Below are 27,706 nucleotides of genomic sequence, written 5' to 3' on the forward strand. Positions count from 1 at the left end.
GAATTAAATAAGATATTTATGAAAGTCAACAAACTGTAAAGTATTTTACAGAGTAACTTAATCTTTTAATAATCTATACTAATGAGCATGCCTTGGATGTGAGCCCTCTGAATTTATGGTTGAATGCTTTAATAGTTTGGTTTAAATTCCATACAAATTAAGGAACTAGTCATTTTTCTGGCATCTTGTGAGAACCCAAGATGCTCATTAAAAGACAACAATCACCAAAATGCTTCATGAGCCAAATATACTGAAATGATGGGTAATAAATGCCTACATGATGATGTGCATTATCCTCTCTTCTCAGGTGGATGGTTCCTACTCTCTGCCATGTTGCGGCTGGTAGCGGCTTGCCCCGCATCGTGTTCATTGTGCACCAAAGATGTGACCCTGTGTCACCAGCTAAGCTATATAGTAGGTAATAACACCAATAACTCTAAAGAGCAGTGATCATTGTGCCTGAAAAATTCATTGCCATGCTTTTCATTGTACTGGGCTCACACTAAAAAAGTAAACTTTTAAAAAAGAAGCCATTCACAGTGACTAAAGACAGATAACATTATTTTATTTTGTCTCTGGTGGTCTCAACTAAAACTAAAGTTTTCCAGAAATAATTGAGATACTTCACTATTACAAGAGTATACCATTATTTCATGCAGTTACACTTTATATATATATATAAAATAGACAACTTTAATTATAATTTTGTCCATACTGTGTATAGATTTGAACTCTATCACTAGCTGGGAGAAATATCAGTGAATCAGAAACCTGAACTGCAATTGTTCAGAATTAGTAAGATTAAGTGATGCACCAGCAAAACAGATTATTATCAAAGTGCATCTAATTTTGAAAGTCTAGTATCTTTTTATTTGTGGTAAATGAGCTGTAGAAATACTAACAAGATATGCTGCCTGTATTCATTACATATTGCTTGCTTAAGTCAACAATTTAATAAGACATCTTATTAACAAATTTGAGAATGTGATTTACATCTGATATTTAAGAAGAGATAAACATATTCTAAACTCCACCAATAAAAAATTTTCAAGAATAAATTTGAGTTAAGATGGAGTAGAAGAAGATGATTTCTTTCACTTCTAAAATCCTTCAACTTTATGAGAATTAAGAGGTAGCTGTTACTGTCATCCCTGACAGGAGAGCGACAGTTTTTAAGGCTAATTGGTTATACACTGTTTCCTATCAACACTGAAAACACTTAAACACTAACCCCCCACCTCCCACCCTCTTGACTGGATTTCCTGACTTCACTACATTTACTTTTTATGACCAGAGATAGCCAATGTCTATAAGAAACAAATATTGCTCACTTACATTTCTGTGCCTCTGTGTCTTCCTTCTTATGCACAGAATGCCAAAATTGTGAAGTTAAATTTTATAAACATGGAAAAGTAAATGGGTGATTTGTGAGTGGAGCATCTGTCTAGTCCTAGACAAGAAGCAATTGACAGAAACAATAGTCCGCTCTCTCAGAGTTCACAGATCTCTAGAGGACTTGGGATCCATAATCAAAACTCCATCAACCCATATCCAAAACAATGATGAAACAAAATGTACAACTAGCCAAAATTAATAGAATTCAAATAATCAGTAATAAATACCAAAGAACAAAAACGCCATGGCTTAAGCTTGCTTGTGCTGTGGAGATGGAGGCAATTTTTACAAAGAAGGCACTGTGAAAATCCTTTGTCTTTTACATTTTAAAATCTCTTTGTTTTAGCGAGGTAGTCTGAATATCATAAGGGAATTGTGACTTGCTTCCCTCATGGTTGATTGTTCTAATATCACCTGTAGACCTCCCAAGGACAATGGACTCTTCTATTCTTATGACTCTGTCATTTGCAGTCAAAACAACATTAGCATAATAAAGATGTGTTACAATAACTCCTGATTATAATATATCTTTATTGAGTTAGAATGCTTTGATTTCTAATGACAGAGCAGCGATCGCTCTGAGGTGATTATGGTGAAGGGATTTAACAGTTGGAAGCCCTGAGTACCACCTGTCATCCCATGATGGGCTTCACTGGAGGGAACAGATATTAGACAGGAGGCCAAGACGGCCCAGACTCTAATGAGGAACCCACTGACAGATCCTTGGGTTGTCTGGAGAGAATGTAGATACTAGCCAACTTGCCAACTTTTAGCCTGGAGCTAACAAGCAGAAACCAGCGCTCCTTCTCACTCCTTGCACCACCTCCTTCCCAGCCCCAACCCTTACCTTTAGGTTTAAGAAAAAAGATGATTGACTTCACAGCATAAATAAACATTAGTGGAAAACTAGCTAGGGAGCTCAGACACAGGCTATGCCCTTGGCGAACTAGTACTGGGCCAACAGGGCTGGGGCAGTTCAGTACACAGTCTCACAGAGGAGAGCCTAAAAAGCCACCTTCAAAAGAACATCAGTGACAATAATCCCAAACAGTGAATTAACTTCCACACATAAAGGAACAGATGGGTTTATGTTTCACAAATAAACATGCCATAGTAGCAAAGAATATACAAATCCATCATTCTGATAAAGAGCCTGCCTTCCTCTTACACTGAACATCAGAGGATCACTTTCATTTTGGTTATTATTCTTACCCAGGTGATAAGATTACTCAGGGGGTATTGGTTATCATTGCTCTCCACTGTGCTGCCCTCCCACCTGTGTGTATCTTGCTTCTAGTCTGCGCTTTTCTTCCCTCCAGCAGTCCCTGTGAGCACCAGAGTTTTGATCACCACGGATGGATCCCTCTCCTCTCTCGAGAGCACAAATCTGTCTCTCTTGTTTAATCTCGCCCTGCTCTCCTTGAGCAGAAATGGCATTGAAGATATTCAGGAAGATGCCCTGCATGGCCTTTCCAAGTTGCGGACGTTGTTGCTGGGGCACAACCACATCTCCAGTTCCTCGCTCACGGATCACACCTTCAGCAAGCTTCGCAGCCTGCAGGTGCTGGTGCTTAGCAACAACGCTCTCCACACCCTGCGAGGCTCCTGGTTCAGAAACACCAGGGCCCTGACCCGGCTCCAGCTGGATGGGAATCAGATCACTAATCTGACAGACAGTTCTTTTGGAGGCACAAATCTCCACAATCTCAGGCATCTGGATTTATCTAACAACTTTATTTCCTACATTGGGAAAGATGCCTTCTGGCCCCTGCCTCAATTGCAGGAAGTGGACCTTTCCCGAAATAGGTTGGCCCAAATGCCAGATGTTTTTACTCCACTGAAGCATTTAATTCTTCTGAGCTTAGATAAGAACCGGTGGAGCTGTACTTGTGATCTCTACCCCCTTGCCCGGTTTTTAAAAAACTACATTAAGTCTTCTGTTCGCAAGCTCAGGAATGCGAAGGACCTAAACTGTCAGCCGTCCACCACAGCCACGGTTGGTGCAGAGAATGTACTCAGGCTATCAGACACCAACTGTGATTCCAAGGCTTCCAACCTCACTTTGGTTCTAAAGGACAGAAGTCCCCTCCTCCCAGGGCAGGATGTGGCCCTACTGACTGTCCTTGTCTTTGCAGGTATGCCAGGAAGAAGTGTACCTTCCTCTTCTCCCTCCTCTTGTCTGATTTCTTGAGACACAGTAAATGATGGTTTTCTTGGTCAACTGGGAAAATTTGCCAGGGCTAATGGAACAGAGAGTGTATCAGTAGATGCAGGGGAATGTTAGCTGATTTGGGCACAGGTTGCAAGAATTTTCTATGGCAGAGAAGCTGTCTAACATAAAAGAAAGGACTTTTGCACCAGAATTCAAGAGCTCTAGTCCTGGTATAACTAGAACTGTAGTCCTGACCTCAGTATTTTGTTTACAATGAAGGAATAGTATCTATAGTTTATCAATCATTCATTGCCAAAGAATGCTGATGCATTTATATATTAAGATGCTGGGGGATAGGAATTAAAAAAGTTAAGAGACACAGTGTCTTTTTCTAAGGTTCTCACATATGTGTGCCTCTCCATGTGGTAGTAAAAATCAGTGGGCTTTACCATGTGCACGCGGAGATGTTATTATGACAATCATGTGCATCTTATTCTATAATGGTTGTATAGCACAGTGGTGAAACACACGGGCTCTGTAGTTGGATTGCCCAGGTCTGAAACACGGCTTTGCTCTTACTTGCTGTGTAGCTTTGGGCAAGTCCTTTGACCTCTCTGTGTCTTGGTTTCCTTCTGTTAAGGGTTTTGAATGTTAAGATTTCTGTTTATCTCTTTCAAAAACTTGGCCCATCCTTTCACAGACTGACAAAGGAAAGGATAATATTCAACCCTTTAAATTTTCTACAGTAGTTTAAAAAAGTTTGAATTATGCATCAGCTGTCATTATATCTCACTGAATGAGTGATATAAAGTGATGTTTGGTGTAATTAGTATAGGACCAATCTGTATGAGATTTCTTGAGTTATCTACTTCAGTATGTGTTTTCCCATGCTTGCAGTGCATGGTTAAATCCTCTGCACCTGTGGTAACCATGGTGATGAGGTGTGTGTGTGTGTGTGTGTGTGTGTGTGTGTGTGTGTGTATGTAGGAGGGCTCCCCTAGCTGGAAGACCAGAGGCTTGCATACAGGACCATAATGATGTACTTTGAATATGTACTATAAATAATTATTTCATAGAAGATAGCCAGTAAATTAATTAAACATCAGATTTTTAACTTTTAAGTTATGTTTGTAATCAGGAGAGATGGAGGTCTAGACAAAGGAATTACCATGAGCAGTAATCAAACTCACTTGGAAGTCAATTCTTCTCAGAAAGATAAATTGTTTTAAAAACTGAGCAACTGTGTCAGTAATTATATGTGCTAAGAAATAATTTACTGTAAAAGACAGAAACAATAGGGCAGCAGATAGTTTTCTTTAAATGTGTTTCTTAGAATACTAGTTCTAGGAGATAATTAATAGATATTGCAATAAAAACAAACACATGCACACATAAGCAATACGTTGTGGGGTTTGAATAGACTTGGGCAATATTGTATTAAACAAAGTGAAACCGACTTCTTTACTGCAGCATTTCTTATTGCCTTTCTGTTCCTAATGAACATTATGAATCTAAGAGGAAGATATAATGTAGAGCATTTCTCAAACTTATTGACCATAAACCCTTTTTGTCACAGAGGATTTCACTGACTTATGTTTTGTAGGACATCGTTTTGGAAATATTATAATAGGGTAATTTTCAATATTTTCTGGGTATCTTTTATATCTATTTTCAGAAAAGATATTGCTAAGTTAACAACTCTGTATTAGTGTAGAGAAAGATAAAATTCTAAAGTTTCCAAAGATTTTGTCAAAATGATAAGAAGCTTAATATGCACAAATTAATTCTGATAAATTATAAATATAACTATATACATGTTGAGTTATAGTGTGTAAAATTATTATAATAATGTATCTTTCACTGAGTAATCTTTAAAGATACTGTTTTTAAAAGAGAATCTTCTTTTAAAACATTTTGATTTTTTAATATTGAATTTATTGGGGTGACATTGGATAACATAATTTTAAAGATTTTCAGTGCCCAATTCTATAACACATCTGTACACTGTATTCCCTTAAGATTCTTCCCTTTCTGAACTAAAAGTGTGGTCACTTATTTATACCTCTACGTTGTGGCAAAAAGACTTAAAACTCTAATTTTTTTTCTCTGATTTCATATTCTTCCACAGCTATATATAAATCATGATATTTCAAATAATATAAGTAATCCTATTCAGTTGATTTAAAACTAATAGTGGTTATTAGGCACCGAATGCTGACATCTTGATGCTTCTTATTCCGTAACCTAATGGATAAAAAAAGAAAGCTTTCATAAGGCTGTAATGTCTTTTCAAATACTTCAAAGAGAACTTACTAATTTTACTTTTTATTTTGTTGTTCTTCCAACTCAGAAAGTTTCTCAGAACACTTTTTGAAAAACAGCAACAATGCCCATGGCAATGAAAATTCAACCATTTTCTTAACAGCATGTTCAGTAGCTTGATTTGCTGCTTTTGCTCTCTGTGCACACAGAAAATGGCCACACCTGACTGGTAACGCTATACAGATGTGGCTCTAACATCAGCAGTGCTCCCTTTGCCTCTCAGATTCAAATAGATGGGAAATTTTATCCTCTTATGCCTACTCCCATTTCAATGGCTGGTGTGTGTATTTCAGAAAATTAGATCTTTCTTTCCTATGTTGTTTGGCTTAGTACCTGCATCAACCATACAAAGTATTCTCTTCATAATTTGTTTGTTTTTGGAATATTATTACCTAACAGCCAAGTGTTGTACGACCTAACAGGGCAATACAAAACCCAACTGCAGCAGCAGTAATAGTAAGCATGAACCACAGTGACCATTCATTGAAACTTACCATATCGAAACACGGTACTAAACAAGTCGCATATACTGTCATTTAATCTCTAAGTGGTATCAGTAATCCTCCTTTGGCAGAAGAGGTAAATAAGACAGAGAGTGTTTAGAAAACTTGCCAAAGAAATGTATCCAAACAAAATTTTGAATCCTGAGTTTTCTTGCGCCATATAATAAAGACAGTGTTTCAAAAGTTTATTATTTTCATACCTTTTTAACATTTAGAAACCAAAGCCCTGGTTTAAAATAAATTGAACACTTGGACCTGGCAATAAAAATATTCTGATCTAACATTTGCTACCACTCTTTAAAAATGTTGTGTCCTTAGTAGAAATTAAATTATTTCAATATGTTATAGCATTTCCCAAGAGTGTATTATTGTCAAATAAATTAAAATGGACTTATAAAACCTCCAAATCTATTAAACTACATAAAGTTTGGAGAATTTCACCAGAAATTTTTATTTAGTTTGGTTAATCTTTATTTGTGATAGTAAAGAATAAACAACCATGTCTGACATCTTTTTTTTTTCTTTCAAGTTCAAGAGTATTATCACATTTCCATTAAAGTTGTCTGTAATAAGGAGACCCAGACATGATGCAGTTAATAATGAAACTAGAATGCTGATATCATCTCATTCACATCTCCCATCACTCATTCATCTAGAAATGCCCTTATTTCTAGAGTCAGAGAACAGAATACTCTGGGGGAACTGACTTGTTCAAGGTCACATAGCAAGTTATTGGTAGGGCTGGACTTCAAACATATTGTTTTAAATTAATCAATACTGACACCATGTCTTTCTGATCATCATTTTGGGGATTGTAAGATGTGACCACCCAATGCTTTTCATTATTAGAATTCATTAACAGAATTTCTTATATTTAAGAATATTTAATAAATATTTCTAGAGTATCTCCTCTGGACCAGAGTTATGAGCACTGAGGTACAATAAAACTGAAAATGTCCATTTTCCCCCAAAAAGTATTTAATTCTAAAAGGAAGGACAGATAGTGAATAAGAAAACTAAGTGAGCAGAATAATTTTATACTGTTCTCGATGCTAAGAAAAAAAGGAAATCATTGTGAAGTAGAGGGAGTTGAGGTATAATTCAGAGACTTGGGCTGGAACATCCAGGTGGTTGATGGTGCCATTTGTTTAGATAGGAAAATGCAAGGGAGAAACAGGTTAGACTCTGCAGTTATGTTTGAGAAACACTTCAGTACCAGGCATTCTGATCTTAGAGTTTAATCATATTGGTGTGGAAGTTCATAGAAGTGAGTGAACTTTGCAAGATTAAAAAAGACAACAATAGTATCAGTAAATTTATAGTATTGATTTAGATTTTAAAGAGTAAATAAAATTTAAATAAGCAGAGATAGGAGAAAGTATTACAAGCATCATAAGAGCATACACAAAGTCTTAGAAGTACATTTTAAGACTAATTAATTGAAGAATTTGAAACATAATGTTTGAAGGTGGAAAATAACGAAACACAAGTCTAGGAAGGGAGGTCATAGCCAGACTGCATCAAGTCTTGGCTGACAAGCAGTTTGACCTTTGTAATAAGAAGGCAATAAGGTATTCTGAGCCACAGGTTAAATTTTTAGGATGCTTAAAATATAACAATACCATATAAATTTATTTTTTCTCTTTGAGGAGTAGGTTATGGTATATGATAATTTCAGAGTATATATTAAAGGTGGACTATTTTGGGGATTGACAATGGGATTAAGAAATATGAAATTTGTAATGAAACTGGTTTCCCATAGGCAGGAAAATAATTCTAATGCAGGAACTATTTTATCTTGAGTCAATTTCAGTCTGTAAAAAAAATATTTTTTCTACCAAAGACATTCCAGATGGTATTTTTAAAAATAATTTTAATAGACACAAAGAAAAAGCCCAATTAGAAAACAGAACATGTCGATAATATAGCTTCTGTCTGAACTGATATTTTTCCTTGTGGTGATAAACTTCCCACCCATTCCAATGCCCTTTAAGCCATTAACCTTGATATTTGTGGATTTCACATTTGGTGATTTATATGTTTCTCCCTATGATGTTATCTTTTAATGGTTTCTCTATTTGTCACAGGAGCTGTTGGTCTCACTTGCTTAGGTTTAGTTGTATTTAACTGGAAACTCCAACAAGGCAAAGCAAATGAACACACATCAGAAAACCTTTGTTGCAGAACCTTTGGTGAATCCCTGTGTGCTCATGAGGCAAGAAATTACCACACTAAGGGATACTGTAACTGCCACTTAACTCAGGAAAATGAGATAAAGGTCATGTCCATTGTGGGGTCCAAAAAGGAAATGCCACTTTTACAGGAAAACAACCATCAAGCAGCACTGACCTCTGAGTCCACAGCCCTTGACGGATCATTTAGAAACCTAAAAGGGAAGGACCAAGAGGCAGACAGCACTGTCGCCGGCCCTGGTGGCAGATTGCTGCAGTCAGCATATTCAGGGCCTTCTGGGAACATGGCAGCTTTTAACGAAGCGGACTTACTTTCAAGATACTGTCCAAAGATAGTTGAAAATCTAAGGAACCTTGAGCCTGAGGAAGTCCAACCTCAAACTCTGCCACAGCATGTAACAAGAGCAATAGGTGAGTTGTCTTGTTTTAGGAAATCCCAAGCTCTGTTTAAATTCCTCTAAAGGAGATAGCCTCTTTTCATATCCTCAACAGGAAATTGTAGCACCAGTCTATTCCTTTTCTAAAAATACTGAGTGCATGTGTTGTGTGTTGTGTGTATGTGTGTGTATGTGTGTGTGCGTGCGCACGCACACATACATTTGGAATGGGGTCTAGTTGGAGACTCCCCACTCTGGCAATGAGAGTATATCTTGTATCTGTTGTAAAGTGAATTTTGTGTTCCAACACCTCACAATGTTAAAAAAAATAAGTAAAAGACCTTTTTAAATAGGAATAGTGCTGTTAAGATTTATGGGAGGCTGAATATCGGCTTCCATTTCAACATCCTTTGAGCTCTAATGCCAATTCTGCAGTAAGCAACCTCCCCAGAGCATGACATGTTAGAAGAATGGGCCTTCTAATGCTAGTGATTCATTTCAGGAATGATGTCAAGACACATACTTTGCTTGCTGAGCTGTCAGGGATGATAACTTCCCAGTCCAGGGAAAGTCAGGACTTAATTCATTTTCCCATGTTGAGAGCCAAGCGAATCTGGCCGTGACATCTACCCACTGTACATGGGCAATGTCAATATTTAGTTGGAGGCAATGAATTAAATGTCTTTCTTTTTCTTCCTGAATAGTAAGGTGATGCTTTCAGGTTTAGCAGTGAAAACTTTGACAGCTGCTCTATAAAGAGGTTCCTGTCATTTATTTGAATTGGTTTACAACAAGCAGAACTTTCTCTCAGAATATGAATGACAGAGGTACTGCACCAAGAAATTCTTACCATGGGGATCTGGCCCTAAAGATGGATTTGGGGACAAGTGGAAAAGAATAAAACTGTGTGTTATTTCACATGTAGCATAAGGCAGGATGTGAACTAAATCAATTGCATTCCCAGACTCTAGTTTTTACTAGTTTCTGGGGACTGATGATTTGACTCAGAAGAGGAATGGCTGAGGAAATAAACATCTGCCATAAAAAACGAGAGCAGATTGGTTTATCTTATTTAAAAAAAAAAAAAGCTCTTAACCTTTCAATAGAATCATACCTTAGATACATTGTTTATTGTTTACCTTAATTTTGTCTAATGCTTTAATTTCTCTGTGGGAAAATCCTACACTGAAGGGAATATGGTCCCTTAACCATTTAAAACCCAGCACCTGTTTCACAGAGAGAACACCGGTTGGTCAAACCAACACAATTACTTTTAAGAAAGATTTGACATCCTGCTACATGCATGCCAGGCCTTTCTTAAAGCTGGAGAAGACAAGCATTTGGGGAGAAAACGACCAAGGCCACATCTGCTTGAGAACAGAAGTCAGTAAGAGGCTATATCACTCTGATTATGCCATCTAACTGGGACACACAGTTATCAGCACAAAATCAGCATATGTCAGGGGTAGAGGAGACTTCAGAGATGATCTAGTCAAATAGTTCTTCATATTTATCTCTGAGTCACAGGACTCTGTTAGAATCTGATAAAGACTAAAAACTCTTTCCCCAGAATAATTTGATAGCCACATAAATTTTATACCCACATAAAGTTATATCCACATAAAGTTCCTATCTAGTCTAATCTCCTGATATCCAGAGAGTAAGTGGCTTTTCTGAGGTCACCCAGCAAGTTGAAGACAGATCTTAGATAATGTCATATGCTAGTCTGAGGCTTAGTTCACCTCTTCGTTTCTGTCATTGAACAGAACTATTTCTTTCTTCCTATGGATAAAGCAAACAATTTCACATAATTGAGAAAGCAAACTGATAAGATGTAATTTTAAACTTTATATGCATTGTGGTTAAGAACATAGGGTTTAGTGTCAGACAGAACTGGGTCAAATTCTACCCATATATTTAGCTGACATGTAGCTAGAGGAAAACACTCAACCTTTCTAAGCTGGGTTCTTTGTTTGTAAAAGTGATAGGATCAAAAAACCTGTCCAATGGATCAGGATTCTTGTGATTAAATGAGAAAATGAATGTCCAATAGTTAGCACAATGCCTGGCTCTTAGTATATGTTTTTTTTCTGTCATTATTATTATTATTATCATCATTATTATTATTTTAGTGTGAGAGAGAGAGAGATAGGAAGAAATGGGGAGAGATGAGAAGCATCAACCATAGTAGCATCACTTTAGTTGTTCATTGATTTGTTCTCCTACATCCCTTGTCCAGGTCATGGGGGCTTTAGCCAAGCCAGAGACCCATTTAATCAAGCCAGCTACCTTGGGCTTCAAGCCAGTGACCATGAAATTAGGTCGAGGATCTGACACTCAAGTGGGATGAGCTCTTGCTCAAGCTCACAACCTCAGGGTTTCAAACCTGGGATCTCATCTCAGCATCCTAGGTCAACACTCTATCCACTGTGCCACCACTGGTCAGGATGTTATTTATATTATTAAACTTGTATCATTAACCTGCACCATGTAAAATTCCCAGACAGAAATTTTTGTAACACAGACTAGGCCATATTCTAAAATAGTTATTCATTTAACCAATATTTAATGAATGCCATATTTATTAAATGTTGGGACATCAAACAGGTATGGTCTCTGCTTTGATAGATCAAAGACTATCATAAGTATTTTTTGTTGTTGTTGAAACTTGAAAATTGAATACAACTCAATATTATAATATGTTTGTTCTTTCTAATATTTAGTTCTAAGTGAGAAATAACTGAAAAATATTACTATGGCTATTTCAAAAATGATTTAAGTATTATTCATATTTAAAGCTAACTTAATCAAAAGATGTACAACTCTGAATATTTTTATTTCTAATTCCACAATTTTTAAGTCAGCATCCCAACTGATTAAAATGTAGCTTTAAAGAATGTCATTGCAAACACACCAAATTGCCAAATGTTGTCTGTGGTTTTGGTTAAAAGTTAGAAAATATTCAAGAATTGCCATAATCAGAGGAATCATTCTTACATTTTTGATAATGTTTTTAAGCATTGGCTTGGTTGGGGTAATAAAATCCTGTTCAGTGGTAAACAGTGTTAAATTCCTGCATTTATTGTTTCACAGATATCAGCAATGACACATTTAGTAGAAGATATGTAACATCTGCTTCAGCTTTGGCAAGGGGAGGTCTTGAAAAGCATTTAACAAATAAATCATGGCAGCCTCCAATAGAAAAGGGAGACAATGACTTACAACCTCACAGACAACAACATTTTATTACAAGCTCATCACTCAAGCCTTGTGAGCCTGAGGAACACTATGTACAAAAGGTCCTACAAAAACATAGATCAAAATACAATGACCCTTGTGAACTGTTAAAATGGAGCAGGCCTAGGTATTTTCAGTCAAACAATTCTCTTATCTGTAAATATGTGCCCTATGACCAATTTAAAGATTATGTGAAAAAAAAGAAGCCAAATCATCGAGAACATCCAAAGTCTGAGAAAGAGCAAATACAGATTTATAGAGCAATAGAAAAATTCCTTATGAGTGAGGATGGCCTGGAGTTATCAGGGTTATCAACAAATACCGAGAAAACATATTCCCCTAAGAGTGTTAGCTTCCATAATCCTGGTTTAGTTGAAAAAAACAGGTTGGTGATGTCACCCAAAATGTCAACCCATCAGATACAGCAGAAAAATCAGAGTAACCACGGGACCAACTTGAATCGCAAAATATATGGCAATCCTCAAAAAGGAAGCAAAGAAAAATGGCTCGCTGAAACACAGATTCTGAAGAAAAAGAGAACCAATCATTTTGACTTCAAAGGGAAAATTAAAAAGCAAAATTTAAGGGTAAAATTAAATTTACACCCATTTAGAAAAGTCAGAGTCCACCCAGAAACATCCTTGCCAGAACTCCCAAAGAAATGTAAACATGAAATGTTACCTCCTACTCAATTACCCAAAGCTTCTGAGAAGGAAGCCAAAATAAATGCTCTGTCACCTGCAGATTTTCCCCAACAATCAGAGAGTAACAACTATGTTGCATTCACCTCAAAGAGGCTTCCTCTTGAACATGCCCCAGATCAGACCCCATATTACAAAAAACACATTAAAAAGGCTCCGCTGTTCAATAACGACTTCTCTGTGGTCAAGCAGAGCTCTATGGAAGGCAACTGTCAGCCTCTTGGTCACACCCCTGATGAAAACCTAGCAGCATTGCCTGGTATCACACCTACTGTAGCTGAACACAAGCCCTCACACTCTCAGTTCTCAACTGAGCAAAGGGATGGTGCAGCTCACCTCACATTGGTTGTTTCTAATCATTTACCTATTTCATGGGAAAACAGAAGAAATGATGTTTCAGCATCTTGCCATTCCACAGGGCCAACTGATCAAGGGGCAACAGAAACTACTGAGCATGTGGAGCAGGGCAAATCTACAATGAGTGAGCTAAACCAGCTTTCTTTGTCCTTGGAAAATCAAACACGGCTTGTCAGTGTCCATGAGACTGACAAGGAACACACTGTAGATCAAAATCAAATGTTCCAACACGTAGTACAATACTCAAGTAATGATCAACTTGGAAACAAAGAAAAACTGTTAGTGACAAAACCCAAAATATCACATCAGATTATGGAAAGTTGTATTATGCATGATGGAAATGATGTAGAAAAAAACCTTCCTATGACAGAAACCTATGATTCCTCTCGCATTTCCCAAACACAATCTATGGTCAACTTAACATCTACAAAGATAAATTCTATTCCATACAAAAACAAAATAGAACTTACCAAAAATATCGGTACTTCTTTTAGTACTCAAGCCATTTGGCATCTAACCAACAGCAGCAAAAAAGAAACCAACCACATGAAGGCATTGTCCAGAGATGATGACACTGAAGCACCAGAGAAAATAATAGTAAGGAAAGAGGAGGAAAAAATGCCTGATAAACACAAGGCAAATTCTAGTATGTTAATTAAGACCAGACAGATTACTTTAAAAGGCACCACAAAAGAAAAGCAGCAAACTTGGGAAAATGCAAATGGTAAAAACCTTACATTACAAGGTTCAAGTGCTGATGAGGCGAATATTACAGCTGAGGAGTTCAGTACCATGAGTTCCCATGAAAGTGAAAATAGACCACTTCCCAGTGAAATAGATCTTCAAACAAATAGTAATATGCATGATTTGGGAGAGGCTCAAAATATTCAAGCAGATAAAGATAATAATGCACATAAGGAAGGGACAACGGCAGCAAACACACCTGAAGTCTTTTCCCTCTTACCACAGTTAAAAGATGGTTAGTTTTGAGGCAGAAAATGAGGTGCCTCTAATTCTTAGAAGAATAAATGAAGCTGAAAACTCCACTCTAAATAAAACACACACTGTATTCACCATCTGATGAATATGCTAATACATCACCTTTAGAGGCAGAACAAAGTGAACAAAATAACTCAAATTATAATCATTTTCTACTTTAGCTTTCTTCAAAAGGACACCCAAACACCCCCAGTCTTTGCCTGCATCTCAAATGCATTATTTTGGAGGAAAATCCTCAGTGACTCTTTTGTTATCAGGGAAATAAAAGAACATGGTTAAATATAATGCAAAAATCAAATATAAATATATAGTATATGTTTGACACAATTAATTGAATTTTCTTTTAAGGAATGAAAAAATAGGAGCCTGACCTGTGGTGGCGCAGTGGATAAAGCGTCGACCTGGAAATGCTGAGGTTGCCGGTTCAAAACCCTGGGCTTGCCTGGTCAAGGCACATACGGGAGTTGATGCTTCCAGCTCCTCCCCCCCTTCTCTCTCTCACTCTCTCTGTCTCTCCCTCTCCCTCTCCTCTCTAAAAATGAATAAATAAATAAATAAAAAAAAATAGAAAGGAAAGTTTTGCCTAGTCTTGAAAAAGAATACAATAAAAAAAGCTTTAAGCATATAAAAGATTAAAGAAGAAAAAAGTACTTGAGCAGATTTATACTTGATGTTTATTTTATAGAAATTACTATACACATCTCAATTAGTGGTATTACAATATTGCTTTCTACACAGATGATTACATATTCATATTTGTGCCTGATATGCTTTCCTAATCATGTTATGAAAATAAAAATTGAGCTTTGCCTGTTAATTGTAGTCTAACTGGTATGCATATTGGTATTTTTCAACCATTTGTGACTGTTTTGTTGACAATGACACTAGGTCTTAAGTAGAAGTTTTTAAAATCTGTTAATTCTCTAAGAAAAAGAAAAAAATTAAGGATTTATGTAAAAATCTGTAAAATCCTATAAATCCACTAGGTGGAGATCTCAGCTTCAATCACTTGAGAAGAACAAATAGAGCTTCAAGATCAACACAATGGATCCTGAACAAAAGGAATTTTAAGGAGCTTTATTGCCAATTGTTATTAACTTAAGATTTTAAAAACCAAATAACCCATTAACATACAAGCTTTCAAGGTTTGATCTCTTGAATTTAGCATGCCACTATTGTTTGGTGTGAGTATTCCTTCTTGTGCACAGCAATTAAATGTGCTTGTAAATATTAGATTTCAAAATAATATGAGAGTAAGCATCTCTCCTTTAATGTTGCATTATTTGAAAGCTAGAGGTGTATTCAACAATTTTAGTAATATCTCAGTAAGCTATTGAAAACATATCATCAAGGTATGGAACACTTTGCATTTCCTAGCGGGGGAAAAAAAGGAGGTTGCAATAGCAACTTCCTTTTCACCTCTCTCTAGTCTGTATCTGTATATCTACATTAGGCAATACAGTACTATAAAGCTGAAAATACAATTAGAACAATGTAAATAATGCTGACATGACTCACCTATCTGTTGTTTTCTTTCTTATTCAAAATTGCCAGCAAATGACAATTTCTTTATTTTGGAAGTCCCTAATCTTATTTCTTCTTTCTCTGTTCTCTATGGATTCAAAATTTTCTATTTTTGTTCAGACTCTGTTTGAGCTTGAGTCCCCTGCTATCTGTCTGCCTCCCTTGCTCCCACTTTATTTTGTTAAGCACCTTTAAGATGAGAGGAACATCTATGTCAACTTCTTGTACAATGACTTTATTCTACTTGACAGTTCCCTTAGTTCTGTAGACCAGGTTGCTTTTTTTTCTCGTTAGCTGTCCCCCCCCCCCATTTCTTATGTTTTAAAGCACCTTCACCTTAATGCAGAGCCCTTAGTTTTGTTCTCCTCCCACTGCCAACAATATCCCTGATATCTATGGGCCCTAATGAGTGCTCTGGTCACTAGCCACCTCTCAGAAGTCAGGGATGACGTGCTCCAGGACCCTTTTCTCTCCTCCATTTTCTAAATCCAGTCTTTCACCTCCTTATGATGTTATGTTTCCTTTGAAGTAGTTCTCAGGTTTGCCCCTGCTTCTGAATCCCCATGGTAACCATTGTGTCTCACGTTGTAATCGCCTGGATTACTGCAACAGCAGCCCAGCTGGATGCTCAGACTTCAGTGTCTTTTGCTTCCGTTCAGCCCACTAGTTCTCTGTCATTTTGGGGCACAAATTACCTGCGGTGCTTGTTAAAATGCAAAGTTCCCAGCTCCATCCCAGTGACTCTGATTCAGTGGATTTAGAATAGAACCCTGGAATCTATGTTTTAGCATTCCAGAGTAATCTGAAGCATGCAATATGCATCCCACACATTAAGAAACAATGCTTAGCTAGTCCGATGCACACGAGGAGATAATTCAGTTCCTGCCTCACTATGGGAACTACATACATTTCCTCAAGCTAATAAATCCCTCACACCAAACTCAGATGAATTTTCAAAAAAAAAAAAATTACTTTTATCCTATTTCTTCACTGCTTTAGAAGCAAAAATACACTTGCTTATAATTTCATGTCAAAATTTCCTGTTCTGATTTCCAAGACTTTCTAAAATTTGATCCCATTTAATGATGAGGACTTTCTCCCAACTCTCACTGTTTTTCATTAAGCATTTCCCATCTCCAATAGATTGGTGTTCTTTTATCTTCATGGGTCTTGATTATGTTTTATCTTTATGGGTCTTGACTAAGAATGCACTGATAGGAAACAATATTGTGCTTCAAATTCAAGAAGTGAGGCAAAAACAGATGTAAAAGAAAAATAGAGTAGTGAGGTTGGTAATCTTGAAAATGACCAGGACAGTATGATGTTTGTGTTTTACATCTAAAGATTAACTTGTTTCAGGTGATGCCTGGTATAAAGATTTAACCCCTCAGTGACTACAATGTTTTAATAACTGAGTCTCTCCCTTTGTATTTTCACAACAAATTTGCACATATTCTCTTTTGTGTGTGTTTATTTTTCTCTTCCCTTCATCCAGCGGACTCCTATTCATGCTCAAGATCTCAGCCTTACCTGACTTAGTTGAACTCTGCGTAAATCACTTGTGAGTATTCTTTAGTATGCATTTTCATCTCATCTTATTTTCTTTTATCTTAATTTATAACTATAAAACTGCTAATGTGTTTATTCAGTTAATCTCCATTTGACCACTAGGCCTTAAACTCCATTGAGAGCTAATCTCCATGGAACCCTAGCACCTATTTCTGGGGTTATATGTAGTAGAGACTCAATAAATAATTGTTGGAGGAAAGAATAAAAACTAGCTCATTGTTCTCTCTTTCTTCACCACTCAGCCTACTGACATAGTAAAGACCTTACTGGACCATGTAATGAAAACTAAGCATGTCACGTACAGAACAAGCTCAATTTCATAATACTGAGATGAATGCCACAGCCAAGCCAGGGTCCACTTGACAGACACGTTCAGATATTGCCAATCAGAGACTTTGCTTTTCTACTTTGCTTCCTCCCATTCTCTTCCCTGAATCTCATTCCCAGGGCCCCAACCTATGCTAATAGTCTTCACTGCTTAGCAATAAAACCTTCCCACTAAGCACTTAATTTTTGGCCTCTTAGTGAATATATATATATATATATATATATATATATATATATATTTCTAAATCTTAATGGACCCTCTTTTACCCCCATTCTGGTTCTCTTTATCATTTCCCAGTTTTCTACTTTGCCATCCATTCTCCCTTAAAAATACTTGTAGAAGTTCCCAAAGACTTCCTTTTATCTCCAAATTAAAATTTCCATATGTCCCTAATCTATAATCATGTCAAATCAGTTCATGAAAGCAAAAAAGATTCCTGGATTATTTTATGTTATACCTTGGAACAGCTCACAGAGGGAAGGAAATTTTGGATTAGGTATATATTTTAGGTACTATTTTAAGTTATGTAATTTCTCAGGCAAGTTTTTTTTTTGTTTGTTTGTTTGTTTTTGGACATTAACATCCAGATGAGACAATTGGAGGCACTGATAAGCAATAGTTATATTCATTCATTTACTCAACAAATATATTTAAGCTCTACTAGGTATGGTTCTAGGTGCTGGGATTATAATAGCAAACAAAACAAGATTAACAAACAAAAAACGTCCCTGCTTTTATAGAGTTAACATTCTGGTAGCGAGACAAGATTCTACACAAATAAATATGTAATCTATCAGATTAAGTGGCTGGGAGTAGAGGTTATTTCTTCTGAGATACTCAATTCGTGTCCCATAATAATCTTCCTTTTTCTTCATAAGAATTCCCTGTATATTTACAGAATTGGGCATTGACTTGGTCTGGGTTTTGCCTTTAGATAATGAATAGGAAAGTTGCTTTCTCCTTCAAAACATCTGGACTAAAGCTTATTCTATTTCTCCTATGGTGAGATGCTTTTTGAGATAACAATAGCCACCCTTTATCTGCTTCTTTCTTTGTCAAAGAGAGATAAAGGACTGGGAAGAATCAGAAACAAGGGCCTATAGAAAGGTACAGCAATAACTAGGGTAGCTGGAGCTGGATGAATAGGGCTGTTAGACCTTTATGTATCTATAAGGATCTCCAGTGTGAAGAATGTGAACTAATTCCCTCTACTCAGAGCAGAAGGATCAATGTGGACTGGCATCAAGACATAAAGATTTCAACAGACAACAACACATAGCAGAAGGAGGACTCTGAGACACTGCACTAAATTGTGCTATCAGGACAGCAGTTGTGGAATCTCCTCCTTTGTCAGTTTCTGAGAACAAAGTAGACATCAATCTTTCTGGTACAAATATTAGAAGAATCCTTTCCTGCAGACAGATGGTCTGGGATTTCATTCATGGATTATGTGACTGTTTCCTTCTACTCTCTTAGATCTCTGATCATATTTAAATTTGTTTTTCCCCTCCACTGTTTCCATACTGTACTTTCCTTATTCCTTTTATAACATCAATGCCTTCATTTGGACTCTCATTCTATGCTCTTAGCAATAGAGAAGGGCTAAGACCAGGTCTCCTGCTTCCTATTGGAGCCAGGTTGCTGAAGACCCTTCTCATGAGGCCTTTGCCTAAAGATCTGCCTCCTGTGAAAGGCCCACACAAACAAACCCATTGTGGGCCAAATTTCTTTCTTCAGAAAATGACTAAGTGTGGCTGAAGCATAGTTAATAAAATTGCAACTAAGATGAGAGTGTGAGTCATCTGTCATACCCTGTTTTTTCTCTTACTAATCAGTTGTGAGAAACGTTTCCAAATCAGAGAGCAGTGGCAAAGAAATATGAGCTCCTCCAACTCCGTGAAGCAATGAGAGACTAAAGAGAAGGCAAATCAGTCTTCCCACCTTGACAGTCTTAAAATACACACTGAGGACGACTTTTGGTGCTATTGTGTTTGTGACAGATTTGGACCATAACACATTTTCCAAAAAGAAACAAAAATGACTTACTTCAGGACATGCATTCCACCCACGCATCAGCAGAGATGAGATGGGCTTGGGAATGGAGTAGCCGATGGGAGGTCTGATGTGGTGGTAAGCCATGTCTGCTGCGGCAGCCGCTGCAAACCAAATGGTCCTATCAGTTGTGAAATTCATATATTCATTTCAAGAAATATTTGAATAGGCAACAATCATTGAGATTCAAACTGGCCCTGGCCGGATGGCTCAGTGGTAGTTTGTCAGCCCGCATGTGGAAGTCCCGGGTTGATTCCCAGTTAGAGCACACAGGAGAAGCGACCATCTACTTCTCCACCCCTCCCCTCCCTGCCCCCCCCCCCTCTTCCCCTCCTGCAGCCATGGCTCGAATGGTTCAAGCGAATTGGCCCCAGACACTAAGGATGGTTCCATGACCTTAACTCAGGCACTAAAATAGCTTGGTTGCTGAGCAATGGAGCAGCAGCGTCAAATGGGCAAAGCATCACCTGGTAGGGGCTTGCCAAGTGGATCTGGGTCAGAGGGCATGCAGTAGTCTGTCTCACTGCCTCCCACCTAAATAAATAAATTAATTTAAAAAAATCTATGCATCATTGGGAGAAAATCAAAAGAAACTTTTATGTTTTTGTTTTTAGGTGAGAGGAGGGCAGATAGTGAGGCAGACTCCTGCAAGCGCCATGACCGGGATCCACCCTGCAACCCCGTCTGGGGCTGATGCTCCAGTACTGAACTGAGGCTGCCATGCTAGGACCAACTGAGCCACTGGCTGTGGGAGGGGAAGAAGCAGGGAAGAGAGAAGGGAGGGGGAGAGAACAGATGGTCGCTTCTCCTGTGTGCCCTGACTGGGTTTCAAACCCTGGACATCCACACACTGGGCCAATACTCTGCCTGCTGAACCACCAGCCAGGGCCCTTATGCTTTTTTTTTTCTAAGCTTAATCAAAACATTGTATAATTTGATACTCTACCTTTATCTTTATAAATTCATTCATTTGGTTCATTCAACAAATAGCAAGCAGAAGGAATCTACACAAGAGCAAAGAAACATACAAAGAAGTATGCAAATAACAAGTGATTTAATGTATGTGTCTGCAGGATAAAGTAGGTACATGATGTTGTAGGAACTAAAGACAGAAAGCAGATTGGACCAGACTGTACCATGCCCTAAATCTCAGGCTAATAAGCTTATACTATATATAACAAGACATGGGGTGTCTTTGAACTTTGCACTCTGAATAACTTGGGCAATATAGATTATTTTTAAGCTTAAATCCCATTATTGATTGAAAAAAATGTTAGGATTTTAATTTTTAAATTTATTGAGTAGTTATTTGCGAAACACTGTCAGACTTCACATCTGCCTTTTTTTTTTTTTTTTTTTTTTTTTTTTTTTTTTTTTAGCTAAAACCACTCCTTGTTTGAACTCTTTAGTGCTGCCTGCCTGTTTGGATTTCTGAATATTGCTAATCTCAAACTCCCCATTTCTGTGTTATGATTCTTGGGACTTTACTGTAGATTACTCATTGCTGATTATTTCTCTGTTCTGCAACCAGTGATTTCTGTACTCCCTTGGAAACCAAGTTTAGAGTTACTTTCATTAAATACATTTTGTATCAGGCATCATGGTATTTATAGACATAAGCTTTTTCAATCCCCCTAACAACCATGCAGGGTATGTATGTGTGTTACTGTTATGTGTTGGGTATCGGATAAGTTTTTGATTTATAAAAATAATTAAATATAACATTGTTGTAGTAGCCTCTTGTTCCAGATTCCATGCTCTCTTTATATTTCAGTCATTCACATTGAAAATATTTTGTGAACAACATGGGAGCTCTTTTTATTTCTCAGAAAAATTGCTCTGTATCAGTGTGCAGCTTAAGTCCCAGACACTGATACTTCCTGTTTTCTAGATGGTGATGTCATAGCCTCTGTCCATATCTTAATAGCTTGAAGTATGTCCCTCGGCCACTACTTTTTTCACCTAAGTTTTCCCCAATTAAATTCTGTGTATAGCTTTGACCTAGTAAAATTATATATAGTGTAACTTAACATTTCACTTCTAGCGTCAGTCAGAATTAGCATCTAATTTAGCCAAATGTAAAATTTACACTCATTCTTTGTAGAATTTTAGAAAATTAAATTAGAATAAGTTTTTGCTTAGAGGAAACACTACAATATTTTGAGTATTTCTTATATAATGTTTATATCATTGAACTTATGTCAAGCATACAATTATGTAATACTATTTTCCCTTAAGTTAAATATAAACATTTCCAATGTTGTTAAAACTCCATTTTAACATATATTTAATAAATCTGCATGTATTGTACTTACTTCATCATTCCTCAGTTTTAAGTTGTTCAAATTTGGGTGTAAACATTTCAAAGAATGTCTTTCAATATGACTTTACTGATTTCACAGATTACTTATGATATTTTGAGAGGTGAAATTAATATATCAAAAGGATAACTAAAGACTTTTAATATCTACTGATATACTGTTTTCCTGAATAGTTGTACTAATTTATGCTTTTAATACCAAGTGTATAAAAGATATTTATTACACCTGCACCAGAATTAGGTTTTCTCATTTTATCAATTTTGCTAATATGAAAGGTATATATATCAGCTCATTTGCTATTGTTTAAATTTTGTTCTTTATAAGTAGTGAGGCTTAATATTTTCCCAAACATTTATCACTTGTCTTTAAAATCTTAATTCATGCATTTTATCTGCCTAGCATTTTAATATCTTGTTGCAATAGCTGTTCTAATTGTACGATGTTTTCAGAGAGAGGGCAGAGTCAAGAATTTTATTTCCTCTTTTGTCTTCAATGCCTTTGTAACGTATTTGCACTGTCACCTCTGCCAGCTATTGCTGGCACTATAAGAAAGACTTCTGCTTGCTTACATGGAGAAAACAAAGAAACAAAAGGTTCATCAAGTCATATTTAGCAAACTTAACGTGACTTATAAAATGTGTATTTTGTGTTACAAAAATCTAGGCATGTTATGCTCTTTCCATCAGCTATTCTTGCCTTTTTAAAATTTCCTTTGGAAAGTGGTAAATAAATAAACCAACAAATTGATGCTTAATAATCATTGATCTAACTCTACTTTTTCACCTTATGGCCATTTGGATATTGTTGAGCTGGAGCAGCTATAAGCACATAAACCAGTGTAGTGAACACATTTAAACTAATTATACATATCCTAATGGGTGGGGAGGGACTATTCATAAAGTGAATTAAACTCAGATGCAGGTGCCAAACGTCTCCTCTGAAACTCTTTTAGATTCTGATATCAAGTACATAAAGTTACTTGTTTGCTTCTTGGCACTGTGTCTGGAAAATCAGTTTAAGATGAATGATATTTAATTCTTCATTACGCAAAGTAGATTCTTCAAGGCTTTGGCATCTTGCTCTCCCTTTTGCTTTATACACTCTTGGCAGTGATACTACTCATTAGCACCTCTGCCACAAAGTGGGGAATGCAACATGAGGGGTCATGGAATTGAAATTTGTCACCTTTGAGACCGCTCTGTCAGTCTTGCCTAAGTGGCCATGGTACACTAACAGCTGGGAAATTTTCTGGTATTCCAGATTCAAAGAAGTTTTTGTAAGCTCATTAATCATATTTTACCTTGATTGCTGCCTAAAATATGTTCAACGACTTATGTAAATGTTGGCTTTGACTTTCACAAATAAAACTTTGCTATTAAAATGGAATAAGAGTAAATTAAAAATATCATAACTATTCATTGGGCACAGATTTTTTTGTCAGCACTATGCTGAAATAATTATCAATAGTTTAGTAAAACTTTTAATCTAGCTTCTAGAGTAAGACTATTCAATAGAATTTTTTGCAGTGATGAAAATATTATTCTGTTCTGTTCAATATGGTAGCATATGGCGTTTAGGCACTTTAAAAATATGGCTAGGGTAACTGAAAAGCTGAATATTTAATTTTATTATATTTTTATAATTTTATTTAGAAAATTAAATTTAATGGGGTGACATTTCAATTTATATAAATAGCCATATGTGTCTGGTGGCTTCCATATCAGACAGCAAAATACTAGAACCTTGTTGTCTTCCACTCCCATTATCCTCAAAGAGAGTTGAATAAAATACAATATTATGAGTCAGACAGTCTCAGGGGTCTACATAACCCTGATGTCGATTTGTGGATTCAAGTTCTTCATTGTTTATCAAAACATTTCAAGAAAAAAAAACTATGAATGGAAATTGTCAGTGTAGTCTCTCAGAAGAGACCAGTGAACAAGAGACCAGGTATTCAGTATAACATGTGATAGCCTTCATTCATTAATTCATGTGACAAAATGTACTAAACATTCTATGTGAACGATACTAGGCTAAGAAAAATTGAAGTGTGATGCTTTTCAATAATATATGGTAAATAAATGCATAATTAATAAAAAATAATTATTGGATTTTTATGTTTTTTATGGTTCAACTATGACATGTGCTTTCTTTTTCCTGAAATTCTCTTTTCTGTCTTCTTTTCTTGTATTACATCTACTGTCACTGAGGGCATAGTTAGATAAACTCCTTCTGAGTGTCCTTCCTATGTCCTGCCACAGTACCCTGTACTACAATAGCATACCATGTTTTATACTAAATTATCTATTCATTTTTTTGCCTTAGCAAATAAACTACAAGCTCATTGCAGTCAGTGGCTGTGACTTTCACCATTATATGTCCTGTGCTTGGCACAGTGACAGGCAATTAGTAAGCATTAAATAGATATGCACTGAATAAATCAATACATGAGATACTTCAAAGTAAAATTTCACTAGAAGTATATATATATATATATATTATAGATCGTGGTATACAGAACTCAGTTAACAGTATTTGTATAAACAAGTGACGATGATGGATTAATGCCAATTAATATCTTGTCCTTATTATGTTTTTAAGATAGAAAGAATTCCTATTCATCGAGAACTATTATAGAATGAATATAATGTTCAGTTTAATTATAACTTACAGTATAATTAGGTCAATTATTGAGACCTGGTGGCATATTTAGTACATAATATTATCTTTTGTTTAATGCCTTCGGGGAGCCTGACTAGGCGATGGCGCAGTGGATAGAGTGTCGGACTGGGATGCGGAGGACCCAGGTTTGAGACCCCGAGGTTGCCAGCTTGAGCGCGGGCTCATCTGGTTTGAGCAAAGCTCACCAGCTTAGACCCAAGGTCGCTGGCTTGAGCAAGGGGTTACTCGGTCTGCTGAAGGCCCGCGGTCAAGGCACATATGAGAAAGCAATCAATGAACAACTAAGGTGTCACAATGAAAAACTGATTGATGCTTCTCATTTCTCTTCATTCCTGTTGTCTGTTCCTGTCTATCTCTCTCTCTGACTCTCTCTCTGTCTCAGGAAAAAAAAAAAAAAAAAGCAAAAGCCTTTGGGGAGGGGCTTCAATAAACTGAAGTAGTATGACTATTAAGAAATGCCCTTAACAAGGAAATCTGAAAGCCTAATTTCCAGTTTGGCTTTACTTTTAACTCTCTGGGAAATCCTAATTAAGCTAATTTACCTCTGTGAGTATTAATTTCTCTAAATGTAAAGATGAAGCAGTGAGGAGATAGAGTGATGGTGACAAACATGGGCTTTGGGGACAGGGAGCATGCATTTAAGTCTTCCTTCTATTTCTTTTTTCTTTTCTTTTTTTCCTTGTGGGAGAGACAGAAAGAGTCAGAGAGAGGGACAGATAGGGACAGACAGACAGGAAGGGAGAGAGATGAGAAACATCAATTCTTTGTTGTGGTTCCTTAGTTGTTCATTGATTGATTTCTCATCTGTGCCTTAATCGGGAGGCTACAGCGGACCAAGTGACCCCTTGCTCGAGCCAGCGACCTTGGGCTCAAGCTGGTGAGCCTTACTCAAACCAGATGAGCTTGCACTCAAGCGAGCGACCTCAGGGTCTCGAACCTGGGTCCTCTGCATCCCAGTCCGATGCTCTATCCACTTTGCCACTGCCTGGTCAGGCAGTCTTGGCTCAATGTCTTACTAGTATGTGACATTGAGAATATATATCTTATCTTAATAGACCCCAAACCACAGGTTTGGTTAGAATTTAAAAAATTGTTAGAATGAAAAGAGATAGAATACGTAGAGCATCTGGCAAATTGTTGATTCCATATAAATATTAGCTGTTCTTGCTATAATTATTATCACATATGTAAGGGTCTTTCTAATTCCTCATAGTCTCAACCTAGAGAGTGAGATATCAAAAGCACTTTTGTATATTTTCTAGTCTGTCCGGACCAGAAATCTTTGTTCCTTTGGAGGTTTCCTTGGGTATGAATATCAAGGAAAACATTGTATTGAGTTACTGTAAATTACAAGGCTACAACCCATCTCATTTGTCATCAGCCCCCTCATAATGCAATATGGTCACTTTGGAGGGGATGACTATGCAGTTCTCCCTGATAAACTTAATTAGCTCTACATCGCCTATGGATAAATTGGTATTAGATTTTAAATTCCTAAAATAATTTATTACTTATTCTCTTACATTTTATAACAGTAAATCTAGGCATTCCTATAAGAAAGTAAGCAATAAAGTATCATATTTTTTTGTAAGTTTTGTCTAAGATAAAATTGCCAGAATGTTTTCTTTTCCCCCAATTTTGATTATGTGTACGTGTGTTCTGAAAAGCACAATTGATTCTACTTTGTTGTTTTTAACAGGTAGTGCTGGGGTGAAACAAAGCAAATATACTCTACCATCTCAGCAAGAGCCAAGCCATTTTTTGTTAAACTGACACTTTTCAATGATGTATCACCAGAGCATATAGCAACTGAGAGAGACCATGAGATTGCAATCTTGAGATTGTACTAAGAATGGCTTAATTTTTTAAACCACATCCCATTCTCATTACAGACTGTCAGAAGAATAGATTAATTTGCACCATTGTCTGTTCTCATTGCAATCTTTGTCAGTGTAATGAAGTATTGGAATGTTAATACCAACTATATTCATAGAAATATCACCATCCGTTGAACAAATCTGATTTTTTTTTAGTGATCTGTGTAGTTACTGGCTGGATCCACTCTTTTCAGTGGAAAACTGATAAGGGTTAGTGCTGCAAACAAGATTTCAGAACTTTAGCTTGCTCCTATTTTCTTATCACTTGTCAAAGCTCTGTTCACACCACAAACCATCAATGTGCTTATGCCCTTCAAGGTTATTACATATAGGATATTTTAGGACCTTAAGCATACACGGCAAAGAACATAATCATCTAACTTTTAAGCAGGGTAGCAAGCGCAAATAGATACAAATAAGAGACTTATGACATAACTGTGTCTCTAAATGTACTTCAGTTCATATTTTTAAGAAGATATGGGAGACATAAAAACGTCTGTTAGCCTTATTTGGTTCCTGGATTGCAGTTTGCAACTCTGAGTTAAAGTCTCTATATGAAGTCTCACCCAAATCTGGCTAGAATACATTGGCAGATGTTCTTAATTTGCTGTCACATCCCATACTTAGAGCCTGGCCTTAAGGAATCCCAGGGCACAGAGCTGAGTTTCTTTGTGAACCAGCTGGCACTACGCAGGAAAGCAACAGGAAAACAAGAGGCTCCCTTCTTTGGCCCTACACTATAATCTGAAAATGATCCACAGAACTGGTTACCTGGTTCTAAGAAAATGGATTGGATAAAATAGATATTGATGGATTAATCCATCACACATTTCTTCTTTCGTTTTTCATGATACATCAGAGGTGACAAGCCCAGGAGAGAAATCAAATTGGGAAGCAGGTGTTGGTTTCTTTCTCTGACTTGTATCCAGGACAGCTCCTGTTTGCCAGGTTACACATACCAGCTACTCCTTCATCCTGCCCAATTCTTCCTTCTCTGCTTGGCTTCACACCTTGGCTCCTTCTCCTTCTAATCTAATAATTCTTTCACAAATCTGCTCCCTTTCTATACCCGTCATTCCCCTGTTGGTTAAGCCAGAAGCCTGGAAGTCATCTTCCAC

At 36.8% G+C, this 27,706-nt stretch overlaps 2 protein-coding genes across 3 annotated transcripts in view; one reads left to right on the top strand and one right to left on the bottom strand.

Annotated features, from left to right (window-relative positions):
* The window catches only part of TNNI3K (TNNI3 interacting kinase), a 317,917-nt gene that overhangs the window by 60,471 nt on the left and 229,740 nt on the right, over positions 1-27,706 (bottom strand). For both annotated transcript variants that reach the window (XM_066268883.1, XM_066268884.1), the window contains exon 21: positions 19,703-19,812. In XM_066268883.1, the coding sequence (XP_066124980.1) occupies positions 19,703-19,812 (110 nt within the window). The remainder of the gene's footprint in view (positions 1-19,702; positions 19,813-27,706) is intronic.
* LRRC53 (leucine rich repeat containing 53) lies at positions 331-14,396 on the top strand. Its single transcript, XM_066264764.1, is given in 6 exon segments — positions 331-418; positions 2,715-3,530; positions 8,460-8,975; positions 12,035-14,214; positions 14,216-14,284; positions 14,286-14,396. Coding segments are annotated over 6 exon segments (3,780 nt in total).

Source organism: Saccopteryx bilineata, chromosome 3, assembly GCF_036850765.1.
Source record: "Saccopteryx bilineata isolate mSacBil1 chromosome 3, mSacBil1_pri_phased_curated, whole genome shotgun sequence".
Taxonomy (NCBI): Eukaryota; Metazoa; Chordata; class Mammalia; order Chiroptera; family Emballonuridae; genus Saccopteryx; species Saccopteryx bilineata.